Genomic DNA, 15,366 nt, shown 5'->3' with positions numbered 1-15,366 from the left:
AGTAAATTGTATTTTAAAGAATCAATGTTTTTGACTGATCTGTTTGCAAGATGAGCAGGGGGCTTGGTGTTGACTCTTTAACAGAACACAGAGGTAAAATGTTATGATCAGTATAAATAAATGTTCAAATGTATCATCCTGGTGTAACAGCTGCATGTAAAACATCTCTGCTCCCGCTGCACTCACAAGTATAGATCTCTGACACATTGTACTACATGTTTCTCTGGCTGTTTATTCTGCAGCTCCTCTCCCAAATCAAACCCAACATTTCCACAAATCACTCAGACGTGCAGAATATTGCGTTCCCACTGGAGAAAATAACCTCGGTAATCCAGGTGACATTTTGTATTGCGCTCTATAAAATACTACACAATCATGTTTTCTGTTATTTGTAGACCGACTCGTATTGGGTTTGTTTTGATATACACAGTAATAATATACTGTGTATCTAAATCATCTTCACTACGCTACTATGACTGCATTGTGCAGTTCTAGTCTAATCTAATATGGATCATTAGGTTGTATTTTGGACATCTTAAATTGCAATCTTGAGCTAAAATGACAAGTTTAGAAATGCAGTTCTCTAACTTCCGTTTTGAAAGCCCCGGTGCTGATGAGCAGAAGAATTTGTGCTATACGACACTTTCAAATCCTACACGCGTCACTGTTTAAGAAAATACAATTGCTGAACAAAATAATTAAAGATCAGTGGGCTTGACACGGGGAGTGATGAAGACCAGGACTGACGGAGCGATGACTGCAGGAGATTAAAGATGACTCAAATGTGCATGAATCACTGTAAATTCTACTTCAAGTGTTTTAATGACGAGGTGGTTAAAAGTTCCTGATTGTCAAATTTGCATGATATCTTAATGATCATCCATAAAGAAATATTTTTTTTGCTGACCTTTGTTGAAAACCTTTCTGATGGATGGTCCTACACTTACACATTGTGGGACATTCCAGGTAAAGCAATAACGTCTTCATGGAGACAAGCCAGCGACTGACCCTCAACCAAAACCGTTATATAGTGCACCTTTAAACATATGTTCAACAAGAAAAAATGTATTTAACAAATCTAAAATAACAAAGGTCTGTATTATTATTATTCCCTGACTAAATTGTTTCCTTTGGGGACAGTTGAGCGCTGATGAAGTGACATTTGGTTTGATGGATTGTTTAATTGATTTGTTGATAACACAGTGTGACCTGCTCAATGCATGAAGACTGGCACAATCATGATGAATAGCTTTTCACATAATATTTGACCCTGTCTGGATGAAGATCGATAAACCCACCGGCCTTGTATAAAAATGACATGTTTAACCTGCCCACTTCAGGCCCGTAGTTGTGCCTCTGTAGCTGGGCAGATCTGGGGTCCAGTACTAGCTGGACAATGGCGATAAAGCCTTTGTATCTTGTCCTGTAAAGTGGATTTGTTCTTCGCTGAGCTGATAAGACTGGTGCCACTGACTGCATAATCCAATTGCTTCTACATTGGACGTTGCTTCCAATCCCTGCTCTCGCTACATGAGCTGCAGCTGGAGAAAAGACGGGCAAGACACTGTTTACAATGGGCTCAGGATCGGCCTACCCAGGGTGTTACACAAGTGATACTAGTATTACAGGATTTTACAGGAGTGGGCATTGATTTCCTTATGATTCACACATTTTTAGTTGGTGTGATAGTTATGCTGCTTTGTATTGCAAGGATGTGTTGTGATAATAAATAGGAATGAGGAGCGCTGCATGGGTCCTTGAATGTCCAGAAAACAGTCAAATTGGTGCTCAATTGGAGAGACGGGGTGATTCGTTGCATGAAAAAGAAAAAAAACTGTTGTTATGCGGGTAGAAATTGTGGTGAAAAAGGTATAAACATATAAGTCGAGTTCCCATATTCCCACAGACAAAAAACCAAGGCACAGTTGATATGTTATGATGTTTCACATGCTGGGAAAAGGTTTATCTCTATCATAGAGGTGGAAGATGTATCGGAAAATGTATAACATCCCAATTGTTTTTTTGTAAATATGCAAAATTAAAACATAGACTATATATTTTGTCCAAAAATGACCACAAAAACAGACAGAAACATCAAATGTAATCTCACAAACAAGAGTCTTATACTTATACTTGATCCTGGATAAGACACATTTTAACACATTGCTGATGTATTGTGAAAATATCGTCTGAATATTGCTATTGAGATATTTTTTTTCAGTCACCCACCCCTAATTTACCACCATCTATTAAAAAAAAAAGTTGCCATCTGTGGAGGAAAATAGACAGCTTTTTCTCACGTTTATCTGAGGGTCGAGGCAAGAAGTCCATTCAATGTAAACCTCTGCCAAACACTTTTCTGTAGTGACACAAAATAAGCCTGAAGATATTTCTCATGTCTATACGGCCACATTTCTGTAGATATAAATCCATAAAGTTGTGCCCAGCGGTCACAAACACTCTGCTGACCTTCTTGAGAAAACCTTCTGAACAGAGCTGTACACATATTTGATCTAAAAAAAAGTCACCAATGCCGCATTTTATTACTTGTGTTTCTTTGTTTGAGCACAGCCTCCAGCTTCACACCTGGTCTCTGGAGGTGGCCCTTAAGAAACGTTTCCTCATCCCATTCTCATCCCTCCACTTGCGTTACAAAGTCTTAATTTCCAACTCTCTCTGCTGACAGCTTCTTCCAGCACTAAAGTACACACTCAAAACCCAAGTCCACTCCAGCCACTTTTACTGAATTCCAAGTTCTTGTCATTTAACGTCACAATTTATTCACGTTTTAGAGACTGTCTCCACTTGTTTGCGTCGGTTAAGAAGCTGTTTCCTAGTGTTTGACAGTTAATCGTGGTGTGGTGGGCTTGCAGTGGGACTAATACTGGACTGGGGGTCTGTAAGTCCACTAAGCAATGAATCATTTACAGGCTGAGACACACTGTTATGTAGCGATGCACTGAGTCCTTCTCAAACTGTCACATACAATCCAGCGACCTATCACACACGGTAAAAAAAGGTGGGAAAAACTTCACATATTTATTCTTAAAGTAAAGCCATTTTTTCTGGTGGAGAGCCCATCAGTTATTGCTTTGCCTGGAATGTTCCACTGCACGATAAACCTGAGAGATACTGTAGAACAAGGGTGTCCCAACTGTGGCCCGGGGTCCAAATGCATATACAATGTAATATTATGAACAATATATTTGCATTCCCCCATTCCCCAATGCCCCCAGTGGCTATGATTGGTACGTGCAACCCTGAACTCCCAAAACGCACTGCTCATTAGGCTCCGACAGTCTTATCATTAATGCACCATGTCATCTGATGGCAAAACTCCTCTTATCTTTTATTTATGCTCCTCTCTCATTTTGAATTATTCATTTTGAGACTAATGCGTGTGATTTGGGGGATGCAGCACTTTTCCCACAGTTGTTGACTTGTTTATCGGTACATCACCTCATCAAGCCTCACGAGTGACACTGACAAATCCTTTCTTTTTATAGAGGCATTCTGCGCCAGAGAACAACATATCTGTCATCTTCCCACCATTCCCGACAGCTCGCAGTGTTAAGACAAAATATAGAGCGGCAACACTGTCTCATCATCACCTGATCACCCAGTCTGGCCCAGTGTGTGTGCAGCTGCATTTCAGAGCGCAGAAGTCAAACAAAGGCTAGGATTTGGTGGTAAAATAGAAGTAAAACAAGATTATTTGTGCTCAATTGTTTTAATGGGAAGTAAAACGAGAGCCATCTTACAAAATGCTCAGGAACTAAACTTTTTTGTGATTATGATTATTGTAATTATGATTATGTCTACATTTAGTTTAAAAATGAATTGGTAAACATTGTATGGTCCTTGTAAATGTACTATATATAATCAGAGTTTTCACACCTGATTACACACAATTGACATTCCTTCAATGTGATGTAATAGTCTTGATTTCTTGTCATTAAACCTTGTCCATAAACTTTATCAAATGCAAAAAAGAAGGTTGAATTCTGTCAACTGGACAACATTTCTTGATGTTTTGCTTATTCTTATTTAGTTCTGACACAAATCTGGTTTAAAAATCTGTCTGAAGTGGGAGATAAAATAAACTCTAGATGTTGATAAAGTCATATTTTGCATAATCGTTCATGGACCTAATGAGTCATCTCACCTATTAGCATACTCTGATTAGCCCTTTGTCTTGACCTTATTTTGCACTGGACCCCACCTGGACAACTGAGGGATTACATCATCTTCACATTCTTCACCATCACTATGTAGGCCCACTTATTGTTTCCTCATCATACAAACAATGCTACAGAGTTGAGATGTCCTAAACCTGGGAGTAAATGAACATGAACATTCTGGAATCCTCTGCAACAACATCTGTCTCGTCTCTGTGTCTGTTCTAGTTCGGTCGGACGGAAGTGATCGACAACACGCTGAATCCCGACTTTGTAAGAAAGTACATCCTGGACTACTTTTTCGAGGAGAAACAGAGTCTACGCTTCGACGTGTGAGTTGAACAGATCAATCCCCCTTTGTCTAACCCAACTCTCTCCTCCCCCGTCACAACTCCATCCCGTCTTCTTAAGAAATTATTCATTGGCGCAGGGTCTCGGAAGTATGAGAGATTGGTATAGGGCTACTAAATATTTAATTCACGTTTTATCTCTAATCTCCTCCCTGAGCAAAGCAAATGTGTGAAGGAAAGCCCCATTCAAACTCCAAAGACCACCGGACACCCTGCCCTCAACTATTATGAAGGGTCAGCTTTCATTTTGGACTTAAAATATTCTCTCTTTTGAAAAAAACCCGGCACAAACTATATTATGTTTCCCTTTCCTTTTTACCTTGAAGTCCCAGGATGCATTCAGGGGGTCTCCGAGGACTTTCACATAGATAATGAATACATTTGGTACCCCGCCATGATATAGCGGTTGAATGAGGAAGGAGGAAGTACGTCCCCTCACAATTAGTGCAGCTCATTTACATGTGTCTTTTATCGCGGCGGTGGGAGCCGGTGCATTGCCAGTGTCTAATTACTTTTACAGCGGTGGTGACTGGCAGATGCTGGAAAACTTCTTCGTAGCGATGCACATTTGTTTCGACACGATCCCATTGGCGTCTGTCAGAAATGGAATTAATATACTATTCAATGGACAATTTAATTAACTGGTGCGTTATATAGAGCGTCCTTCTTGGTGCTCCCTAAGGCCAAGATGCTTAAGAATTTAAAACAATCATCTTTATATTTAGATGATGAGATTTTATAATGATTTATCTACCACCCAGCTATACCTCAGAGGATATTTGGATTGACATGGATTATCTTTAAGAAATGGAAATAATTACCTTGAACTAGGTGGAAAAAAAGTGTAAAAACGATTTAACTGAAGGTCTAAACTAAGACTAAATGTTGGTTTCACATGAGACGAAAACATTGCTGACAAAGGACTAGTCTAAACGAATTTAAATGATGACTTTAACTGCAAAATAATCTTGCTTTCCACCAAGAGAATCCCAGTGCACCTTGTACCACTGCTTTAACAACACGGATTGTAATTTCAGGTATGATATTGATTCTAAAAGTCCCGAGCTTGGAAAACATGTAAGTAAAACCACTTGTGTCTGTATAGAACTGTGCATGCCATTAATATTCTGGTTATTTGCAAGTCAAAATCAAATGCTACTTTCTCAAATATATTTGGAAAGATGCTTGCATCTCATGGGGAGACACGGAGCTTATTTTATAAAATCAACTAATGTATTCCTAGAGTCATAATAATAGAGTCTCATTTGCACCTGGCAAACACAATTACATTGTTTTTAAATGAGAAACGAACCACTGCATATGATTACCAAAGCTTTTAAGGCATCTCCCCCAGCGCACCGCCAAGCTGCTGATTTGAGTTTTATGTTTCAAGACAACAGAGGGAAAAAAGCACATTTGCTCAAAACATACATTGAACAAATGAGCGTGGAGGCAAATGACTTACAAAACTCAAGCATAACATTATGACCGGCAGATGCAACAACTTTACCCTTTTCAAACTCCCTCAAACCCTCACGTTTCCCTCAATCCTGTTTCCAACACTTTGATATGAATACTTCTCCTACAGTGGTCATAATGTTATAGCTGATCAGTGAATAATGATAACATATAGAACATAATTGGATGTAACCCACACATACAAATATTTATGTTACAACGCATACTTACAGTTATAATCTGTGTATTAAAAAATATTTATCCATCCAATGAATGTATGATGAGCTGTGGTCTTCACCAAAAAAGATGTGATAGTGAAATTATGTTATTTCAAACTTGCACACAGCCAAACGCCTAATATTTGCTTCTTCGATGTGCTGCTTTAACTGTGTCCATGGCACTGCTCTGCACCTTCTCTGATCTGGAGCTCTGGGTCTGTCTCTGCTGCTTGTTCTCCTCGCTCTGCTTCATGTTCTCTCTCTCTCTCTCTCACTCCATGTTCTCTCTCTCACTCCATGTTCTCTCTCTCACTCCATGTTCTCTCTCTCACTCCATGTTCTCTCTCTGCTCCATGTTCTCCTCTCTACTCCATGTCCTCTCTCTCACTCCATGTTCTCTCTCTCACTCCATGTTCTCTCTCTCACTCCATGTTCTCCTCTCTACTCCATATCCTCTCTCTCACTCCATGTTCTCCCCTCTCTGCTCTTTGCACTTTGGTTTGATGATGTCTGGTTTCTGAGTGGTGTGCCTTCTGTTCCCGACTTGCTCTTGTTGCATCACTGCTGCTGCCTGATCTTTCTCTTCCTCGTTCTCCTCCTCCCGGAAGCCAACCGACTTTAACGTACGTGTTGCACTTATTATATTAGCGTAAAATGCTGTTGACCGGGCTAAACCCTTACCGACTGTCCTCTACCCCCACCTGAATGGCCCCCGCTCTCTGTGGTCCCTGCCCCCCTCCCCCATAGGACTTCCTGGGCCAGGTCTTCTGCACTCTGGGAGAGATCGTGGGCTCGCCAGCCAGCCGCCTGGAGAAACCTTTGGGGTGAGTGTTCAAACGCTCTAATTTAGAAAAGACGTACCTGCACAAGTCACATTTTTAACAAACTGTTTAAATAACTAACAAAAGAAAGATCCGAGACAATGAGACGGCATTTCCCAGTGCTCGCCTCACTGGGATTCTGAGAGCACCTGACCTCACACTCAATAGACCCACTGAAGCGCTCATCTTTCTTATTCATTGCTAGAATAACTCATTCAACCAAAATAATATGCTTCTAATTATGAAAGTGAATAATAAATAACATATCTTAGCTACAAGTGTTACCATACCCCTTTATTTTCTTGAAAACACTGGTTTAACATTATGTTTTGCCTGGTAAAAGCAGTTAAAACCCATACTTCTGAACATTCCACATGAAGATCTTTACTTTATAGCACCACATTAGGGTTTAATCTTAACATCTCACTTCCTCTTTTCGCACTTTTGTTTATGCTGGATTGGGACAATTGCTTTTGCTCCCACCAGAGCAAAGTTCCTTGTGGTTTGTTTTTACCTTGTTTATACATTTTTAATTCATCATGCAAGCATCATTGAACAATGTAATTACAATTTGTTGAAGTTGTAAAATGAGAACCCATAGCTGAGTTTTCAAGATTAAAAAGTTCACAATTACATGAAGCAGAAAAACCCTGATTGTTTCAAAGTGATGAATACTAGCCCTGCATTGCACCATTCATTTATTTTAATGTATTTAATATATTGAATGCATTTAATTTGTTTGTTTGATTTATTTCATTTTATTTTTAGTTCTTTTATTTTAACTTGAATAGCACAGAAGCTAATCTGTGAGATCATTTACACCAGCCTCTGGCATATGAATGAATAATTGAACATAACCAGGGACTTCCTTAACACAATTACAGTCATTACGATGACCTGATGTATAGATCGATGTCACGGGGAATATGTATCTGTAGATGGCCCTGAAGTGGCCATATGTGCAAACCTGGGCCTGTCCTTGATTTGTTGTGTGTAAAGTCAAAGGCAGTTCTACTGACGAGTAGACAAGTGGAGTGTGTTGAAGGAGCAGGCGTGTGCAGCTGGAGGGGGCTCAGGGGGAGGCCAGAGACTGTGGCACGGCATCACACAGAGTCACTTCAGAGGTCCAGTGAGGGCTGGCAGATCAGAAACATGGCTCAGGCCAAAACCAGACTTTACACTCGTCAGACACACTGAGAAGCTTGGAGTGGGTTTTCAGAAATAGCCATCACTGTGTTTCAGAAGTTAAATTGCTAATATTATTGATTAGAGGTTGTGTTTTAGAAATGGTCAAAGTCACTACTTCATCCAGGATCCTCCAAATTCAACAAGGCCAACTTTAAATCAACCCATTGATAGAATTTGCACGACTTTTACTACTTTTATGACATAATTACTACTGTACTTTACAACTCTTACTACTCCATTGCTGCTATTATTTCCATTGCTAACACTACTCATCACATTATGTACCATAAAATTGCAATATCATCAATGTCTATTATTAATACTAGAGGTAAGACAAGGTATACTTTATTGTTGTTCTAGGGAAATATGTCCACTGCATTTGAGCCATCCTTCAATGCCGCTGTGGAAATCTGTCATCTGCAGATTATTGCGTAAGAAATACCAGAGTTGCTGTGTTTTCAGCAAAAAGCAGAGCACTTTTAGTTCAGAAATATGTACCTGTTGTGAGGTAAGAGTGCTAACCATCATGGATCATGTTAATAAGGTGTTTACTGCCGTGTGTGAAGTATTTCATTTTGTTACTTAAAATACGGGAGCAAAAAACCAAACACGTCAGTATTACATAAAATAATCTTCGTAGCCCTTGCACTACCTTTGGGTCTGACTGGCCCCCAGGCGTCACCCAGACCTAAAGATAGTGACGCATAGCTGTAGTGAAGCTGTAAGTGAAACGTATCCAATGCAAAATGTACTCAAGTAAAGTACAGACACCTAAAACATTTAAAAACATATTGCTTTTGTATACAAAGTAACAATGAGGATAGGCTCTTTGTCAAATCCTGATTTGTGTTTACTGAGTGAGAAAATACCCGGGGCATAACTTCAGGCTGAGAACATTAGCCTGAGGGGGTTCCAAAGAGAGGATAGCAGTTTTAACTTCATTTACAGAATAATTAAGCTTCAAATGTCTGTAACAATTTAGGATCCTAAAATGGCCATTGAACAAGTTGAACAGTTATGTAGCAAAACCCTCTAGATAAACATATTTCATTGTTTCTACTGTCCCAGTTTGTTGACCCGACAGTGCAGAGAGTGAGCACGTATCAGTCCAGAGCGAGTGAGTCGGTGCAGTTTTAGCTTTGTCCCTGTCGGTTTGTGAATAGCTAAAGTGGCGTGTCGGTGGGTAATAGAGTCCTCCACCCTTCTCCATTGGCCCGGAGACTGTGAGCTCCATTTGCTTGTCATGCGCCTGATGTGTCCCTGCCTCTTCGGGCCTCAGCTCCCTGGGGGGACTGAAGAAATCTGTTGTCCATGCTTAAACAAGGCCTCCCAATGCACAGTGCAGCCAATGACCTGCTTAAGAACCACATCAGCCTGCCTCTGCGCATTCTCCCCACTCTGTCTCTGCCTCTGCCTTAACATCCTGTCTCCTCCACGTTCACTTTATTCTCGCTTTGACCTCGATTCACCGTTTTATGTAGAGACTCTAAATATCCTCACTTTTCATCCAGGCGCTCTAATATGAACCACTAGACAGTTGGCAAATGTCACGGGCTTATCCTGTTTTTAATTCAAAATAAGGGCAAATGTTGTAGGATTAAGAAGCATGTATTTACCTAAATCATCTGCCTCCATCCTCTTCTCTGTTATCTGGACTGTGTTGTTTTAATGGTAATGCTTTTATTGACAATTTATCTTAGCTTGGGAGCATAGTTTTATTATTCTGTCACAGTGAAATAATATTGGTATTGATTGGTTTCGGAGTTGAAATTACTCCAATTAGTGTTCATAAAGAGAAGAAAAAGGATGTAGACTGTAGCTCGGTTCGTTGATAGTAACTGAAAGGTTGTGGCGTCCAGCGAGAGAGGCTCTAGCAAAGAATAAGAGGCATGTGTCCATTATTTAACATTACTGAGCAGTGGGGGAACAATCCAGGGTTGCTAAAAGAGCGAAAAGACTTGTGGTTAATATTTCATTGTGACACAATTTAGAATGACATACAACATAAATAGACCTAAGGAGTGACAGTATGTATGGGGTGATTTTTGCTTTCCCTCCATCTCATCCTCTGACATTCTGTTTTGCGCACAGAAATATATTCCTAAAAACAATAGCCTTTGGGCCTTGGTGGCTTTCATGGTTGCCTTTTAGTCCCAGCGTGAGTTTTTCCCCGCTCCACCATTCTTGCCTCTTTTTCTTACACACTAAAGTGACCTGGAGCTTTAGTTTCATTTTCTACCATGACAGCAGCATCTGACATGATTTAATAAAATATCCTCCATTGCCTTTTTCTTTTTTGTGTCATTCAGAATTAGAAAATGTTTATTGCGATAGTCAGTGAACAAAATTCAAAGGGCTAGGAACTGTTTTAGTCGTGTTTTAGTCGTAATATGTCAATAGAAGTAGCACTTAATTGAATTTGCCACGTAATTCTGCCCAGCTTTTACCTACAACTAATTAAAACATCATTTGAATCCCCAGAAGAAACGCAAATGGCCTTAATGGAACGAACCAACAACTTAATTTCCGTGGCAAATAAAAAGCAGACATAATTAGCGCTCATCATCATTTAACATAATAAATCACAGCAGATTAAATATTACAAAGCCATCGTGTCTTGTCCAATCCGTCACTCTGAACTCGCTCATTGAGCTACTTTAGCTTTTCCCCCACTTCTCAGTCTTCTTGCGTCGCAAACATCACGTTCGGAGTCACACTTCTGTCGCTTACAGAGACCAAGCGTCGCCAAACCAATTAAAATATGTTATTTATAGCACATGTTCTCACAGATAAACTATTTATGAAGAATTATTATTATATTACCGTCACTATTTTTCAATATAAACATTTACTTATTGTATTGTGAAGTAAATTGCCATGCTTTTTGAAATAATTAGAACACACAAACCCTTTAATCCTTTAAATGCAAATACAATTCTCAGATGTTTGCAGAAGTTGGTGTAATAAGTTAACTTTACGCTTTCAAGCTTGTTTATGAATGTCATTATTAGTTTCATTGCAACATGTTTTCTACTTCTTCAGTCAGAAAGTAAAAAAAACGCTGCTCTATGAGATAACATCGTCCTTAATCAGAGCTTTAAAATCATTAAAAGGCTTCTCTGTGTTTTCTTCCACTGACATTGAGCAAAGTTGCTTAAGGTCTTTTTCCACACTTAGTATTGGTGCGTTTGTAAAATCAAAATGTCCCGGGATCTCAAGCAATGAATACTTGATCTGATATTCAACACACCTTATGTCTAATGCCATGCTGTGGAACATTCCAGGCAAAGTCACACCGTGCACCTTAATATATATATGAGTACCATCCTTGTCAGAAAGATAAAGTATGACGAAGTAAGATTAATTCCATTTACATAGCAGCAAAGATGTCAGACATTACTCACACAGCAGTGCAATAAGCGTTATACTTTTTTCCGTATATATTGCCGGTCCAGGCTCAATCATTTTTAAATTGTGCACATGGGGACAAATGTAATGCTGAGTTTTCCATCAGCCTATTTGTCTTGGGAAAATAACAGGCAGTAGCAGAGATGTATGGCTATTTCTATGAGCTGTTATTAAGACAGAAAAAGCAGTGGAGCAGTGAGAATGGCACGGAGCGCAACAAACACCGGTAACAAGTGGTACAAATCTTTCTCTTATAATCTGATTTTAATGAGCTGCATATATCACAATTACTGAGGCACAGGAAATATGAGACAATATGACAGAGTGATAGGCGACAACAGCAAATATATATGTGCAGGCAGAAAGAAGGAGGATGTGTAAATGCAGTTGAAGTAAATTAAGTTTGCAAGGTGAAAGTCACAAAGGGGAATCCACAATTTGACCCCATGTGACTGGACATTAAAGAAGACATTTGTGCAGGTTTTCCCCCAGGTATTTAGCAATAATCACTCTTTGGTCACTTTTTAAACCATTTTTTCTACATTGTAAACCATAGCATTGATCTTAAAGTATGTAATAATAGAACGAGCCCATTAACTTTCGTTTCAAAACTGTTTTTCTGTACGATCTGGAGTAAAGGCGAGAGTGGGTAAAAAGTTATTTTTTTTCTGAGCCTCGAATCTAGGATATTATAGAATTACTTAAAGATGCTGCTTGGTTTATGATTTAGCTGATTTATGAAAGCTAAATAAAAGTTTGGCATAATATGTCCCCTTCACATATCCAAACAAAATTCACCCAGTGCATATTGTGTTTCAATTAAATTACAAATGAACTTCTTTCTTCTTCTTTCAAAGTCACTGGGATAGGCTCCCGTCACTCGTCACCCCCAAACAGGAACAAGCTGTAGAAAATGAATCAATGAATGATACTAAATCTGACCAACAGCTGAAACATACCGGTACTAGAACTGACACAGACACATAGAACTCAGAAAGATAAACAGTAAATCCTTTATATGTAGGATTTATATATTTTATAGAAACATGTCCCTTATTATCTATAGGTGGAAGCATCTAGTTTATATGCTGAATTAGCCCCCACACTGGAACATACAAACGCAGCGCTGCATTAGCATATTAAACCAATTAGCCTTGTTCCCACTCCCAATGCATGCAGGGAAATGAACCATAGGCTAAACAACATTGAGTGCTGTGCGATGCCTGGACGTGTCCACAGGGAACAGAGGCTGACAGGGGAATCATACAAATGTACTTGGTTTAAGGTTAAAGAAGAAGGAAATGGTGCATAGGAGTAATGGCAGAATCAAAGCCCCATGTGCCGCTGATCCCTGTTGTGAGTCCAGCATTCCTTCAAAGAGAATGACATGTTTCAGTTATAGGGCCAGTGGTAAATACTGTTGTGCCCAGAGAGCAGCGTTTAGGCAGCGTTTGCTCTACTGTTAGGGCCAAGTGTTTTCTCTTCACAGGGAATGACCAGAGGCGATTTACTGCTGCAGATGTGAAGTACAGCTGATGAATGTGAAGTCGTTTTGTGAGTGATATTTAGGATTATCGAAGATCTTTTCTGTCGAATGTGACGGTAACAATAGTACTTCACCTATGAAATGTTAGTTTGTTAATACTAACATAGTGAGAGCAAGTGGACTGGCCTGGAAAATTACCATATATAATCTTTATATGGGCAAATCGATGACGAGAAAGGGTTGATTACAAGCAAATCCAACTACCCGTGCCTTCAATTCAATTACAGTTATTTTTGTTGCACCCAAAAGTTGCCTCAAGGGGCCACAATGAAAACAGATCAAACAATGTTCATGGGAAATAAGCAATGTCCCAGTCTCCCCTGTCTTTAAACCCTCCTTCTCGGCAAGGACAAACTCCTTTCTACTTTCTACTAAGTCAGGAGTAGGATTTAAAATGTTATTCTAAACTCCAGTGAGATAGTGGGAGCCAGTGAAGGGACTCGAGCACCGGCGCAAAGTGCTCTCTTCTTTTAGTTCCTGTTTTTGAATCAGTTGAAAGCTTTTTATGGAGCTTTTAGGACATGAGCAGTTTAACACTAGTCTAAACTAGATGTTACAAATGCATGGATATGTTTTTCCAAGATTTTTCGGATTTTAGCTGTATTACACAGAAGGAAATAAGCTGGTTTACAGGCTTGACGTATAATGCGCTTCGAATGAGAGCTCCTGGTCAAATAAGACCCCAAGGTTTCTTACAGTAGAACTGGAGGCTACACTGACATTGATCTGCTCAGATAAAGCGTCTCGTAGATGCTTAGGGCCCAGCACAATGACTTTGTTTTTTTCAGAGTTAAGAAGCAGATAATTAATGTCATCCAGGTTTTATCCTTCACACAAGCACTAAGTCTGTCTACTTGATCGCTCTGATTGGGTTTCATTGACAAATACAGCTGAGTGTCATCTGCATAGCAGTGGAAGTTAATGCCATGCTTTCTGATAATGTTGCCTAACGGCAGCATATAAAGAGTAAACAGAATTGGGCCGAGACCTCTGTGACTCACCAAACATTACTTTAGAATAGTGTGAGGAGCTCTGGTTTACATGAACAAATTGGTACCTATCAGATAAATAAGATTTAAACCAGCTGAGGGCTGTTCCTCCGACACCTACATCACATTCTGACCTCTGCAGTAGAATGTTGTGGTCGATGGAGGTCAAACAGAACCAGGATTGAGACCAGTTCATCAGCAGCAGCTAATAACAAATCATTTGTGACTTTAACTAGTGCAGTTTCAGTGCTGTGGTGGGCTCTGAACCCTGCTGTGGTGGGCTCTGAACCCTGCTGTGGTGGGCTCTGAACCCTGCTGTGGTGGGCTCTGAACCCTGCTGTGGTGGGCTCTGAACCCTGCTGTGGTGGGCTCTGAACCCTGCTGTGGTGGGCTCTGAACCCTGCTGTGGTGGGCTCTGACCCCTGCTGTGGTGGGCTCTGAACCCTGCTGTGGTGGGCTCTGACCCCTGCTGTGGTGGGCTTTGAACCCTGCTGTGGTGGGCTCTGATCCCTGCTGTGGTGGGCTCTGACCCCTGCTGTGGTGGGCTCTGAACTCTGCTGTGGTGGGCTCTGAACCCTGCTGTGGTGGGCTCTGAACCCTGCTGTGGTGGGCTCTGAACCCTGCTGTGGTGAGCTCTGACCCCTGCTGTGGTGGGCTCTGAACTCTGCTGTGGTGGGCTCTGAACCCTGCTGTGGTGAGCTCTGACCCCTGCTGTGGTGGGCTCTGACCCCTGCTGTGGTGGGCTCTGACCCCTGCTGTGGTGGGCTCTGAACCCTGCTGTGGTGGGCTCTGAACCCTGCTGTGGTGGGCTCTGAACCCTGCTGTGGTGGGCTCTGACCGCTGACTGGAAAACTTCAAATAAGTTATTGTCCTGTAGACGGCGACAAAGCTGTTTAACTACAACTTTTTCAAGGATTTTGGAGAATAGGGGAAGATTTGAAATAGGTCTGTAGTTTACCAACAAGTCAGGATAAAGATCAGGCTTTTTCAGTTGTGCTTTAATGACTACATGTTTGAAGGACTGTGAAACATAACCGCTTTCTAATGAAGTAGGACTGCAGAGTAGGCTTGAGTGTGAGATCACTGCCTCACCACCACCGCGGCCTGTGCTCCTGACGATCTGAAAGTTAACACAACTGGGTGGGGTGGACTCATTTAGTCTTACATCATCTTGTTGAAGCCAAGTTTCAGTTAGAGCTAGAAGATCTAT

General features: G+C 40.6%; 1 protein-coding gene across 2 annotated transcripts in view; it reads left to right on the top strand.

The window, feature by feature from the left end:
* cpne5a (copine Va) overlaps window positions 1–15,366 on the top strand; it is a 109,154-nt gene that overhangs the window by 39,664 nt on the left and 54,124 nt on the right. The window contains exons 4-7 of one of the 2 annotated variants that reach the window (XM_072450079.1): window positions 4,407–4,510; window positions 5,566–5,605; window positions 6,813–6,827; window positions 6,952–7,028. In XM_072450079.1, coding sequence (XP_072306180.1) covers window positions 4,407–4,510; window positions 5,566–5,605; window positions 6,813–6,827; window positions 6,952–7,028 — 236 coding nt within the window. The remainder of the gene's footprint in view (window positions 1–4,406; window positions 4,511–5,565; window positions 5,606–6,812; window positions 6,828–6,951; window positions 7,029–15,366) is intronic. The other variant, XM_072450080.1, reaches the window with a different exon arrangement.

Source organism: Eucyclogobius newberryi, unplaced genomic scaffold, assembly GCF_026437365.1.
Source record: "Eucyclogobius newberryi isolate DKJ021-1_F unplaced genomic scaffold, fEucNew1.0.hap1 SCAF_17, whole genome shotgun sequence".
Taxonomy (NCBI): Eukaryota; Metazoa; Chordata; class Actinopteri; order Gobiiformes; family Gobiidae; genus Eucyclogobius; species Eucyclogobius newberryi.
This window is presented reverse-complemented; position numbering and strand designations above follow the sequence as displayed.